General features: G+C 38.4%; 1 protein-coding gene across 1 annotated transcript in view; it reads left to right on the forward strand.

Annotated features, from left to right (window-relative positions):
• TAF4 (TATA-box binding protein associated factor 4) overlaps positions 1–14,656 on the forward strand; it is a 36,755-nt gene that overhangs the window by 8,135 nt on the left and 13,964 nt on the right. The window contains exons 3-4 of the mRNA XM_065645527.1: positions 12,255–12,421; positions 12,987–13,106. Of these exons, the coding sequence (XP_065501599.1) occupies positions 12,255–12,421; positions 12,987–13,106 (287 nt within the window). The remainder of the gene's footprint in view (positions 1–12,254; positions 12,422–12,986; positions 13,107–14,656) is intronic.

Consider the following 14,656-nt stretch of genomic DNA (forward strand, 5'->3'; position numbering starts at 1 on the left):
CATATCCTGATTATAGTTTCCCTGTATGTTGCGTGTGCTGCCAATATTATGCCTGTTAACTGTGTTGGCATGGCTGTATTTTGTTAAAAATACTGTCTGTAATGCACAATGATAATAGGAGCTACTTATAGTGTGTTTTACTTTCAAAGCATTTTGCAAAACTTAATCCTTGCAACATGCCCATGTAGTTGGTAAATAAAGTAGTATGAACTCTGCTTGAGAGCTGGGGGAAAGAGCAAGTTAGAGAAGTTCTGACTTGCCCAAGGCCACAAAGGAATCGATGTTTTGCCAAAATTAGAGCTTGGGATTCCTATACTTGGCACATGAAGTGGTATCTCTCTTTCTGAAAGACAACCGTGGATCTCTTCTGCAGAGCTCTTCTGGGTGAGGGGTGGATTTTATGTTCAAATCATGGATCAGCAAAAGGAACATTCTGCTTTACTTGAAATCTGCTACATCAGATCTGCCATATGTTGACAGACTGAAAGTTGTGTTTGTTCTTATTGCAACTTTCATAATTGAGGAATCCTGCACACTTAGCTTTGTACCCCAAAGAACTTAAGACTCAAGCTGCGCAATAGGATTTTTTTTCTTTTAATGAGCGTTATGAGACAAATCAACGCCTCATTTTGCATGTCTGATAAGGGCATCTCTTTAAGTGATGGGATCTAATAGGAATACAGTTGTGATTCCGTTAAGCTGTGCAGGCTGTTAACTTTGACTACGTATCGTTCAGTTCTGTTACAGAAAATGCTGTTGTTCCCAACAGCCTTTGGAAGAGCATGTATGGATCTGTTTCATATGCCCATCTACACTTCAGGTTGTCTTTGTGGGATTTTTGGGTATCACTAGGCTTATGATCAAGGTCGTTGGTCAATGACCAGAAGTGAATGATTTATTTATTTCGAGTCATTTTGCACTCCGCTACTCTAGAAGTTACATGGTGACTTGTTCTGTGTTCAGCAAGCTAAACAACTTTTCCATCTCTGGAAATCTATGTGGATTACTTCTAAAATGCAGCATCTTGGTTTGAGGACCACAAATGTGGATGCTGCCCAGGACTTGAATCACTCGCTAACCCAGGATTCTGCAGCAAAGTTTTTGATCTATGATGAAAATGCAACAGGTTTAGGCACTGATGAGACGCAAGTTAGGAGGTCTGACAAACTCTCTTCAAATGAAATATTTTGGTGTATGAAAACTCCCACTATTGTCTTCTCTGTTTTGGGAAATGATATGTAAATGGAATTGTAAAAAAAATGTATGGAGTAGGTCAGAAACATGGTTAAAAATATGGAAATTGGCCTAAGCGGATTTTACCAAAGAGAAGAGATTGGCTTGTGGAAAGCTTGCTTTCTGTTCTTGTAAAAACTGGGTGAGCAAATACTGAGAGTCTGCTTGGTAGGAACCAGACATAAAGTAATTTAAGAACACAACATGCTAAACATTTTTGTTGCTAGTGCACGCAGTCTTTGCCAGAAATACTTAAAATCAGCATTTTTACCTGAAAATAACCACTCTTGTCAGAATTGTTGTCTGTTTTGAAACTTCATGAAGTTTTATAACTCCATTGATCTGTCTGAATCTGCTCCTTGAATTTGATGCCATTGTTTGATGTTAAAAAGAAATCTTTTGCCAGTTGGAAGACAGTAAGTGTTACAAGTTTAACTTTTCTAATGTTAGGCATATTATCTCTTGTGAAAGATTTGAAGAGGTAGTGGCATGAAAAAGTAATTTTGAAAATTGTGCTTCTCACAACTGAAGGCACTGATAGAAAGGAATTTTTAGTGGTACTTCGTAGACAGCTACTTCAGTTGCATTATGAACTATAAAGCTGTGCGTGAAGGGAGGGCAAGCTCTAGTGAGAATATGTGACACTTATGAGTTAAAAGGGCTTTTTCTGTGCACAAATAGTTTGTGATCTGTGAGCGTTGCTGAAGTTTCCCTGGGACTGAAGGCTTAGGGTGTCCTCGTCCCTCTGACAGGTCACACAGGTGTTTTACAGAGACGGTGGCTGGGGGGATATTTAGGCTTTGGGTTTGTGTTGTTTTAAGCTGTCAATGCATTAACCCTAATTTATTTTTTAAACTAATTAAGGTCTTGTCTAAATGCAAGAAGTTGTAGTGTATTTACAGGTTTCTTGGAAGTTGTAAAACCTTTCTTGTCTGGATAGAGTTTTTGCTTTATCAGCCCTCTTGTGTACTTCTGCCTCATAAGAGAAAGAAAATCATAACTACAATAAGCATCTTTTATAATGGTATGATTATGTCCACACTGGAGATTGTATCACTAAATTATTGTGGCAAAATGGTCCCATTTCCAGCTCAAATGTTGGGAGAAGTGTAAAAACTGTACACAAACAAGGCTGCAATTAAAGAGGTGTAAAGATTGTGTGATCACTCGTATTTGAAATTAGATGAGGCTTTTTTTTTCATTGAGACCACAGGCACGTGAATAGGTTATCCTAGAAAAACACTGGTGCCTCAGGAATAAATCTTTGTTGTGGTTTCTTGGGGGTTTTTTGTTTGTTTGTTTATTTTTAATTTTTTTACCTTTTAGGACTGTGTTACTTCAGCTTAATCTAGAAGTTTTTACCACAGTTCTATTCCAATTTTCTTCCAGAAATGCCAGTTGTCTTCTGGATGTTTGGGTGTTTCAAAAAACAGAGCGCCAAATTTTTACCACAGAGACTCCTGTCTTGGAGTAATTTTCTTCATGTGTCTGTAGTGTAATATTTAATATAAAGTGAAATAATTTTCCTTGAGGCCTTTTTTATGCTTTGAAGTTTTTGTTTGGTGTTTTTATTTATTTACTTATTTTTAATATAGAATATTTTTGGAGAGGATAAAACCTTGATTATCCTCTCTATCTAATGGTATAGATAATCAATAACCTAGAAAGAGGTGATAATAATAAGGAATTGGTACAGTTGTGTCCTGTTTCTGCAGTGAGGTCTGTGTAAGTGCAGTTCGGCCCCTCAGCAGAGCTGTCCTAAGGCATCGTATAAATGTAGATATTCTTTGGCTCTGTAACAGTTGTCAGACTAGAAATAACATTTTTAAAAGATGAGTTTCTGTACTTGTATTACCAGTGATGAGAAAGTTACACTTTGAACATAAAAGGCTGATTCTCAGCGAAGTGCATAAATAGGTTATAAATCCTTTTACCCAGGGACAGTCCTTTTACTGTGTATTTGCACAGGATTTAGTGCAAGCTTCGACTCAGTTGTGGGGTTTGGAAAAAAGTATATTGATAAAAATTGAGCAACTTCTTGTCAGTGTAGAACTCTGTTTATAAATTAGAACTGTAAATTATGAGCACCATACATCTTCTAATTTTGATGCTTTTTTCCTTAAAATGCATTACTAAAGCATTTTTTCCAGTAACACATTGTAACCAGTACCTAGACAACTAGTAACCTGCAACTTGCATCAGTGTGTAATATTCTGCATGGCCCACATGGCTATTCTAGCGTTTGTATTGAATCATGTAAGTCTTTGTAGAAAAAATGGTCTAACTTACCATTCTAACTTGATTAATATTTGCTTCTGGGGGTAGTTGAACTGTTAAAAGCCATCACAGTACTCTTGTACAGCATAAAGCACATGCTGGGTAGACTCTGTACAGGCAACCAGTATAGATTCAGCTGAAAAATGTGCACTCTAGATAGCAGAGTTTAAACAAAAACCGAGCAATGAGGTGTGGTGCCGTGCTCTGGTCTGTCTTAAATGGCTTGAGAGGGCAGCAAGGCTGCAGTGAGCTGTCTTCACACCTTGCTTTCAGCTTATTAATTGAATATTTCTGGAAGGGAGGGTGAGATTGAGTGTAATAACATGAGGAGCATTCAGCTGAGTGGTGGTGGGGCGAGTGGGACCTGTTGTGCTCTCATGAGTCAGAAGCACCAACTCCGAGGAGCAGCTGAGGAATTGCAGCACCTGTGGCAAAAGAGTCCGTGCAGGTGACCAGAAGAGTTTGCTGAGGGATCCATGGAGGAGATCAGGCGAAGAAATCTGCAGTGGGACAGCTGAGAGTGGCTAAACTGTGCAGAACTTTACAGAAAAGCGTGGGGAGCTGTTGGTTTTTGATGAACATACCTGCAGTCATGTTTGCAGTAGTGTGAAGGGTGGATTGGAAGTGTTCATGCCATTAACTTCAACCTCTTATTTCCTTTCATTCTTCCTTTTTTCCAGTGAATCGTTTGGTTTTCTTCCCTTCCCTCTCCTCCATGGGGGAGGGGGAGAGAAGGCACTAATTATTTATAAGTGTTAGTCATGCCCAGTCATTAAGCTTAGTCATTACGCAGGACTGTGCATTTGAATGGTTAGTAAAAATCAAAACTAGATTTGATTTTTGTTTAAAAGCTTTCTGAATTCAGGCTTACAGGTGTGAAAATACCTTTATTTCCAAGTTCAGACTCACTGAAAAAGCAGTGTTATTTAATAAATGTTCCTATCAGCCAAATGACATGTCCACATGGATAGTTTGTATTTGAACGCTCAGGTATAGTGTTTGGCTTATTCTCAAACCAGAATAACTTCTGTTACAAAGAGTATATACCTAGAGTAGGGCATTCACAGTCAGGACAAGCTAAAGAAACCTATTTTTATGGGTTTTCATGCACTTAGTTGTTTTAGGGTGTTGCTTTTTGATGGAGGATAACGTGGATTTAATGCATTATTCCTTGTTAAGTATTTGTGTATGGGCTGTGGTAAATGCAAAGTAGCTTGTTCGTTCCTATTTCTTCAGATGCTTGAACAGCACTAATGTTTATATGACTTGATATAAACAAACTGTTTGCCAGAGATGAAGACTAGTTGAGTTTTGAAATCTCCTATTTAGAGTAACAGGTCAAAAGAATTAGTGACATTTTATTTTGTGTTTTCCTTTCTCCAAAACAAATCCAGTTTTGGTGTAGCTGTATTGTTGTTTGATGTCAGGATATTGAAATTAATGGCGGAGCTAAATCTCAACCACTTGGAGATCAATAATTAAAGTAATTGGTTTAGCTCTTCATAGTGTTTTTCTTAGTTCTTTCTGCATCAGAGTAAAGACAGATTTCCGTGATGACTGGGTTGCAGTTTGACAGAGCACTCTGGTGTTCTGGCTTTGTATGCTTGACTAGAAAGGAATGCTAAGACACTTTCAAGGAATATAGCTTTCCAGAAAAGTCAAAATAGTTTCAAATCACGCTATTGTTGAAGTGTTTGTCAATTGTTGCTATATAAAATGACGTATTTCTCAGGACACTTCTTACACGCCTTTTCAACTGAGCAGGTTAATTTTTTTCCATATGAGATCACTGTTAAATGCAGTGACTTTTTGGCACTCCAGCATGACTTTATTCCTTTAACTTATATTCTTAAAAGACTTGTGAACCTTACAAACGATTCACTTCTTTCCTTTTTAGACAGCAGTTTTGTAGTTTGAAGCTGAATGCCTGTGTAGTAAGAGTAAGCAAAAGCTTTTCCTATGAAGTTGAGTTTCTCTTGTCTTTTGACTCCTTAGTAAGAAAAAACAAAAGCAGTTTTTCATAATGTGAACTTGTGCACTTGGTCTGTACAAAATACATTTTTCTATACACTGCTGTCAGGATTTTTGATGATTTTTTGAGGATATATCTTTCATCTATGTTGGCAATAATTGTAAATCCGCTGTTCAAGAACTAGTATGTCACAGACCGCAACTGTCGGTTGTGATCTCTGATCTGTGTGTGCAGGTTGGGCATGTGGGGGGAGTGTTGATAGGGAAATGAAATGGCGTGTTGTGGTAAAATGTGACTTTATTCCAGTGTGACATGAGTTGGAAAGTGAAAGGAGTGATGTGCTTTTGTCACTCAAAACTCTGTGCCATGCCATTCTTCACTGTGGTTTGTGTTCAGCGCCTGTCAGGAGACACTCCAAGTGTTTTGTATCAGAGATGCTCAAGCAACACCTGACAGCCGTGTTTTTTCATGCCAAGTTGTAGCTCACCTTGAGCACAGCAGGTGCTGAACGTTGAACAGGCACCTGTAAGATGCGTTCAGCATCGTGTTTTGTTCATGAAACTCAAGAGCCTAGATCGCTAACAGTGTCAAAGGCTTTGGCAAGAGAGTTCAAGTAAAAGTTGTTTCTGGATCTTTTGTGCAGCATAGATCATCTGATGTTCTAAGCACCTAAACTATGTGCATCTAATGTGGTCGTGCACACCTCTCATCAGGGACAAAGTGATGTGTCTTCAGTAACACCTGCTTCACAGCTGTGTTGTCATTTTAAAGTTCTGGGCTGTTCATTTTGATTTGTCATCACAGTTTCTCATGAGTTCGTGTATAGATTGTCCTTCATGAGCTGCTACTCATCTGCTGGTTTTTTACAGGTGCTCTGTACATATGTAGATAATTCTAAGCCTGCTAAAAGTTGTTTTGTTTTAAGGAAGATTACCCAGACTTTCATGGAGCTGCAGTGGACTAGTAGACCTTGATAGGTTCTTCCTTCTTTTCCTGGCCTTTCATTCCAATAGAGTGAGAACTTTTCCAGATGGGTCAGTTGTCGTAAGAGGAGAAAAAGTGGATTGTTGGACAGCGTTGATGTTGATACCAGGTTATAATTTCCTTTTCTGCAATAAGGGACCGTATCATATATATCACTTCTGCTGAAAGTTCTTCCTGTAGTTTGTACAGGCATCTCTCCTTTTCTCCAGCTATCTCTCCAGTATTCTTCTAGCTTTTTTTGTATTGTAAAAATCTTATAAACTTTGTCCTTTTATAATGATTTTGCCATTCCAGGGTCTCTGTATAGCCTGATCCAATCATCTCCAGAGCACTGACTTACCCCTTTGCTCTATATGGTTTTTCTGCTCTGTATATCAACTTGCATAACCTCACAGACACTTTCCTTATTGCTGCAACAGAATCTCTTCTGACAATACAGAAGCAATACTATTATAAAGCTTTCTTCTGCTAATATGGCACAGCCCGCTTATGATTACTGTCAGATTTTTTTGCCATGTCAAATGTTTGCAGCATCTGCCACAAATGAGTGTGTGCTTGAGAGTTTAAGGCACAAACTGCCTTGATGTTCAGGTAACCTCTGAGTGAACTTTCCCAGCAAATCCAGTTAGGATTTGAAGATTTGTCAGATGTCGCTCGATTGTATGATCAACAACCCTCTTTTCTGGAGATGTTTGTAAGGACTTCAATTTCTTATACCAGAAGCATTATTTTTTCAGGCTTGGGCATCCTTTCTGAACACCAGCATGTGTGTGTATTGAAGGTGACTCTTTGCTGCCTGACAGTTCTTCCTGACCCTGTTTTTTTCCCTCTGGAAATAAAGTTCAGATACTCTTTTACTTTAAGAAGAAAATTTCCTCAGGAAACTGGAAAAGGGTATTCTCCATGCAATTTCAAGAGCATGCATCCATTAATTCTTCTGTTATGTCTCAGTTATTATTATATATATATAAAAAAAATACTAAAAGTGTAGGTTCCTTAGTAATGGTTCTGAATTGGTGTGGATTGGACCATGAGCTATGTTGTGGGTAATGAGCAAAATCTGTGTGCCTGAACCTGTCCTTGTGTTCGGTGTCTGCATCAGAAGGAGAGCTGTTGTCACTCGGGATCTGATCGGAGACTTTCTGGGGTTTATATTTCACAGGTAGGCAAGAGTTTCATTCCTGCACGCTGGTGTGCCCAGGGACAAGCGTGAACACACATGTGTGGTCCTGGTGTTGGGTGCTTGCTGACTGTAGATGGAGTTTTTCAATTTATCACCTACTGTATGAATCGAGTCCCCGAGGGAGGGAAGTGTTCCAGCTCCTATAACTATTATTAATTGAGGTTTACCAGCGAAAACCAGTAACAAACAGAAAACTGTTTTGGTTAGGGTTTTTTGGATGTAGAGGATTTCTAGCAAGAAAGCTCTATGTCTCAAGAGTTACACAGCTAATCAGTGGTCTGAAAAGGCTACAAAGTATTTTTTGTTCATCTTTCTTTATTATGCTGATTTTTTTTTTTCTTTAGTCTTTGCTAAGCCAAGCCATGTTTCAAAGAAAGAAGGAAGAGGAAGGCATTAGAAAAAAGCTTGGGTTGTGTTTTTCTGACATGTCGTATGGCCAGAGCTCTTCACTTTTATTCCAGTGCGTGATTTTTACAAGTTTTATGAATTAAAATAAAACAAAAAACCAACAACAAACAAAACCCAAGCATAACACTTTGTAAATGGAAATGCCATTAGCAGGTGGAAATACAAACAACAAGGGGCAAAGATGACACAATGTAGAATCGCAAAGCTACATCATATAATAACAAACTTTTCCATCCAAACACTCTTGCAAACAGGTGAGATCTGGGAAGGTCTCACCAGAATGTGAGACTGACCATCGCGGTAGCCAGGAGCACAAGTCCTCTGGGCATAAGGAACGATCCAGCTCAATTTTGTTAATCCTTCATTTGGAGCTGTGATGTATTGTTCAATTCAAAATAAAACATGAGCTGCTTTCAGGGTTCTCTTAAGCCTCTAACTTCTAACAAAAATGGTAATTAATTTTAATTTCAATTAGTTTTTTAATGAGAGACTTGGAAAGAATGCTTGAATGTTTGCATTTTTAATAGTGAATATGATTTTAGAGTACACGTGATCAGACTTTCTAGGAAAAAGAAGGCAGAGAGATATTTAAAATGGGCAAGTTTTATTGTCACCTTTTTCTAATTGAACATTTCCCATCATCTTTAGCTATTTGGTGTCAAATAGCAGCTCATCCATTTGTGGAACAAAACGTGGATGGTAAACTTGAAACAAAGATTTTTTTTTCATCCTTATTTTAAATATGTTGATGAATTTAATTAGAGAAGTGAGTTACCTTGGTATAATTTTAGCTGTCTTCTGGTGCCTGGTAGTAGTTTCTGATCTGGTTCCTACAGCTCTTGCACCCTTATGCATTGGAGATGAGGTTATGATACTTGTCTGTAATTAAATATTTAACATACCAGTTTTGGAACATAAGAGAAAGAAGTGTTTTATTTTTTCTACACATATGACTATCAGCCCCTCCTTTTCTTTCTGTTGCAACAGATGAATCAACTGAGAGATAGTTAATGTGTGGATGGAGAGAAGGGGCTGGTATAGTCCTATGTTGAGTTTGTTTAGAAGCAGGAAATAAATGAGACTTTCTTTTTAATTCTTAATCAAGTTAGCTCCAATGAGCTTTCTGAACTTCACTGAAAATCCACTTAATGCTGTCTTGGGTATAGTTTTGGGTTAGTGAGTTTCTTTTTAACTCATTGGTTTGGAGAAGAGTCTGTAGTTGGGCTGGGTCTCAATGAGGCTGGAGACGTGTTAATTGTTCAGTCAAAAATTACTTGCCCACACACTGCATTACTGGTGAACTTCTGCACAGAAATGTCAATAACAAAGTTCATCATTATCTGAATTTTTATACCTTTTCTGAAGTTGCCCATACACTAACAAGATACAATTTCAAGCAGGTAAAATATATCATCATACCATGATTAAAGTTTATGCAAGGCTAGTCTGATGTTTGTAGTTTTTGTGTTTATATAGAGCTTATCAGTGGTAGACCATAACTTAAACACGTTAGAAACTCTATAAATTGGAAATAACAACGTACCAAATATGAGCAGGAGTATAAAAGAACTGTTTAAATGGGGACAGACACAAATGTAGCTTTATACGAATTACTTTTTTTATTACGACTTCAATACTTGAAGGAAGGTTCAGACTTCCCCTAGTTGGAAATCTAGCAGGATAGTGCTTAGAGTCAGGGTTTGAATCACAAATGATTGTTTTGTCTGTCGGCTGCCAAAAATTGAACTTTCTTGATATGTTTTCTAAAGCTCACATTAATAGGCTTTTCAACTGTCTGTTCCAGCAGTTGTGCTGTGTTAATGTGTAGGCATGTTCTAATTTTACATGTAGCTTGGGGAGAATATTTCATTGTTCAGCCATCATACTTGCTCTTCAGGGGTAGTCAGCCTTCATTTTTGTGGTTTTCTCCCTTCTTTTCTCTCTGATTCATGTTTTGGGGAGCAAAACGCTGTGTTGACAGTGCCGGTGTCCCGAGGGGAGGTTGGGGTGTTGCCTGGTGTGTGGATGGAGCTGGGGACTGAACAGTCAGCAGAGACCTGTGTGCTGGTGCCTGGTGCTAGAAAGAATGGTGAATTTTGAGGAAAAAAAAAAAAAATCTTATGGGATGTCAACATAATTCTGTGATATTTAAGAACCTCTGAAAGCATAGGAGTGTGTAGTTGCATTGTGCCTTTTCAATTTCTAGAAACTAAATGGTAATCAGCAAGCCTTAATATTTGACGTGGAGTTGAAAATAGCTCCTCTAATCAGACTGCCACTGTACTGGTGTTTTCAGTTATAATAATATTGAAGATTTCCACTGATTTAGTGTTTGGCTTCTTCAGCTGATTATTATGAGGAGTGACAAAAATAGGCAACGTGAGTTCGTTTCCCAAGATTTTATGTTTGCAGGTTGGAAGAGGTTGCCAGGTTCTGTTCACGTGGGAGTGAGCTTGGTATAGTCACAGGTCACTCTCTACTCTTTAAAATATTTAATTTCTCTGGTTTTTATCAGTAGCCCCTTTCCCATAGTGTGAGGCTGATGGTGAGAAAGTTGTGATGGTTCTAATGAGCAGTTGATGGGATCAAGCTCTGTATTCACTGTTGAGGTTTTTACCTTTCTTGTAAGCTGTGATGGTGTCTGGCTTGGCTGTTTTAGTGAAAATGCTTCTCCCTATGTAAGTTACAGGAGAAAAGACCTTACTTTTTGGGATGGCTTGGGAAATGTTTATTTTGGACCTGACAGCTAAACTTAGAGTATTTATTTCTGCAGTCTGCAAGATTATAAATAAGCTTCCCCCCCTCCTTTCCTACAGAAAACCAGTTTGAAAATATTTGTTTCTGGATATAACTCTTGCCCATAGCACCTTCCAGTCCCACCTTAACACTTCAAAGTAAGTCGCAATGGAAAGTCACCTTCTTGATGACAATTAGTTTAACATCTCTGTGTGACTCTGCTTCATTATCAGAGAGCTAATGTGGAGAATGTAAGAAAAAAAAATCGGGGGCGAATCAACTAATAGAATCTCCTTTTCTTTTGAACTCATTTTTATAGAAATTAGTATACGTGTTTTTGCAGTTTAACACTAATTTTCAAACAGCCCAAGAAAACTGTTTAAGGTATTGTCTTATACATGTTTCAGCACTTCATCTGAACAGAAAAGCAAATAAAAGCTCAATTCTTTTGCAGGAGTCGTGCTCTGAGATGGCACAGACCAGATCGCCATGTGTTGTTGGGGAGCATGTATGGGCTGACCAACACTTCAGAAAAACTTTCTCATTTCGGTAGCACCTCTTGATTTTCATGGTGAAGTTTCCTCCTGCGGTTTGTTGCTCAGAAAGACTCATTTTGAGGCCCCAGTGGGTTTCTTAGGTGGCTTTTTCAGAGCAGATGAGGTCCTGAGGCTCTTGTGGCCTGAGTTGGGCTGAATGAATGAGCTCTTGAAAAACATTCATGTTGTTCAGATCCTGTTTGTGCCTTTGAGAAGGAGAGACTATAATCTGAAAATTGCATGTTAAAATCTGGTTCCCTATAGCTACCCGGTGGGGTTAAGTGTATGGATGTGAGTGAGTGAGCAGGGACTGCCTGCCTTGTTTCTCTCTCGGTTTTATTTTTCTTTTGAGGTGTAACACAGCACAGTGCAGTCTGCTGCCGGTGCACATGAGAAAGATTATGATTTTATAGCTACTTTCATTACTAAATTTGTTATGGGAAATTAATTTAGAACTTAGACAATTGTGTTCCTGTTGGTGGTGAAGACTGTTTGATTCCCCGCCCTCTTAAAGAAAAGCTAACAGGAATCTTGCCTAATGACACGATTTTATTTTATTTGCAGTGTTCCATAAAACAAATGTCTTAGTAAAGAGCAGGTAGGATTTTTACACAATTGCTCATTTTAACCTCTAGTCACGTGGAATATTTTGGTTGGAGCAAATATGACTCCTCGTGTGTTCTGATGCACACCACACGGAACGTTTCGATAGAGTATTTCTGGAATTAAGCTATTCTATACAAAATGTGAGAATGCAGCTGGGTGGTTTGCTTTTATTCTAAACCACTTTTGTTAGCCGTGTAGTCATTCACCAGTACATTAATTCCATATGTATGCAACTTGGATTAAAAAAAAAAAATCTGAAAAAAGAAGTTCTTTAATATTTGCAAAGGGTGTGTGTTGTTGACCAGTTTGTTTGTTGCAGGCATGGTCCTGGTGCGCAGTGAGAACGGGCAACTGCTGGTGATCCCCCAGCAGGCCCTGGCGCAGATGCAGGCGCAGGCACATGCCCAGTCCCAGCCGCAAAACACTCTGACTCCTCGTCCTGCTACACCCACCAGTGCCCCTCCGGTGCAGATATCCACAGTGCAGGTTGGTTCGGTCATTTATAGTGTTAAAAAAACAAAGATTTTTTTTTTTTTTTTTTTTCCCCCTCTGAAGAATACACCGAAAAGTAAGGCATGATGTTAGTGACTTGAAGAAACCAGTGATCAAACTGGTGCCGTACTGGCTTTTCCACGTGGCATAGGCATTGTGTTTTGTGCTTAATTTGGTTTGTCTGTTACTCTTAAAAATATTTTTTACCTAGCTGAATGGCATCAAGTTTAAAACTGATATAAAGAAGACAGTTCAAGACCATATATGGTTAATGTGCAGAACTCTTTTCCCTAAAGAATCATTATTCTTTATAAGACTAGAAGAAAAAAGTGGGTATGGATATATGTATGCTGAGATCATCACAGTTGCATTAAGTTCAAGACTAAAAATCCTTCTCACAGTTTTAGAGTGGTCCAGATGTGTTCTTTTGTATCTGTAATAATGGCAACCATCCAGAAACAAAATACTGGATAAGGGAGATTGTATTTAAATATAGGAACTAACGCGTGTTTTGTTTTGGTTTTGTTTGTGGTTTTTTTTTTCCTCTCCTCTTCCCCAGGCTCCAGGAACGCCCATTATTGCACGACAGGTGACACCAACTACTATTATCAAGCAAGTGTCTCAGGCTCAAACAACAGTGCAACCCACAACAACGCTACAGCGTCCTCCTGTTGTGCAAGTGAGTTTGTAGAAAATTAATATATGCATGAGATACGTCAGTGAAGATTAGCTGAAAACCTGCTTGAGACTACGAGAAATACAGGAAATATAATTGTTATATGGATGGGAGAAATATCTTCTGGACTATCCTTTCTAAAACATTTGCCGATCTCATTTTATATTTTGGATGTGTATTGTACCTATATGAATATATATTTAAAGCTATCCTTGTATCAATTTGTATAATCACAGAACTGGCTAAAATAAAATCCTTGAGGCAGAAAGCATAAAGGTAAGTTGACACCAATTCCCTTTGGGTATGGAGCCATGGTGTTATTCCTGTGATGGATCTGCATTCCTCCAAATTCTGCAGCAAAATTCATGATTACAAAAGAGGCTGCACTGGTGCCCTTCTCTTCCACAAGCCTTCTTTTTACACAAGTCTCTGCTTTGGTGTATGGAGTTGCGGAGATTCTGATAACTCGGGGATAAATAGTGATGTCTTAGTATGTGGGCTCCCTTCTAACAGCCTGGCCTGGATTAATGATTCTTGTAGATTTTTTTTTTTTTTTTGAGTGGTGGTGGTTTGAGTTTAAAACACAGAGCAAAAGTGTGAAATTCTCCACATGACTTCCAGGCAACAGTGATACAATATGATTTGTGTTGCCTAATCTGTTTCATTGTGCTTTCTTCAGCCTTTGAGAGTAGACAGGATTAGAGAGTTTTAATTTAAAACATGCAGGTTTTGCTGTGCATCCAGTTAACCTTTTTCCCCTTGGAGAGCCTTTGCCTATGCCAGTGATCTTTCCAGATCTAAGAGTTAATTTACCTAACTGAGTCTCCTTAATTTGCACCGCTGTTACACTGGACAAAAAGAAATGATTCCATCTGCATATTTTTTCTGTAATGAGCATACCATGGACTTCATTTATCCTGTTTTCAAAAATCGAGACAAGTTAAATCCTTGTCTCCTTTTCTGTCTCCCAAAATACCAATGCAAGTTAGCTTGAGCAGCACTGGAGCCTCTTTTCTTGTGCGTCTTTATATAAAGAGCAAGCTTACAAATGATTTAAAATTCTGAGCGCTAGCTTGGTAACAATTATTGTCCCTCTAGTTGGCTTGACATTAGGAATTAGAATGTGTCAAAAGTCTGTGAATTAACTGGGTATGTGAAAAGTTCTTGTTTACAGTGTTGATTCTTTAAAAGCAGTATTCCTGCTTTGATTTACCAACTTGTCTACAAAACTAAAAAAAAAAAAAAAAAAAAAAAGTTTTGTCCCGTTGTTCATCAAAAAGACCTGAATAAGACCTGAGCTTTTGTGTCTGTTGTGCCTTTTTAGAAATTCCTCCCTTTGCAAAGTGGCATTTAGGGGAACAGGCAGAAAAGGCTATTGCGTTCACAGGAATTTAGTACTTGTTTTAGTTGTGTTTTGAAACCACAGTGTATGAGGATATGTTTATGGCATTACTTTCCCACCAAAAATCGTGCAATTCTCAATCAACTTTGAGGATTTCAGTTCTGAATGTGCAGTGTTTTGTGCCATCTGGTGGCTCCTTCTTTCCACTGCA

The sequence above is a fragment of the Caloenas nicobarica genome, chromosome 15 (genome assembly GCF_036013445.1).
Source record: "Caloenas nicobarica isolate bCalNic1 chromosome 15, bCalNic1.hap1, whole genome shotgun sequence".
In the NCBI taxonomy this organism is placed as follows: Eukaryota; Metazoa; Chordata; class Aves; order Columbiformes; family Columbidae; genus Caloenas; species Caloenas nicobarica.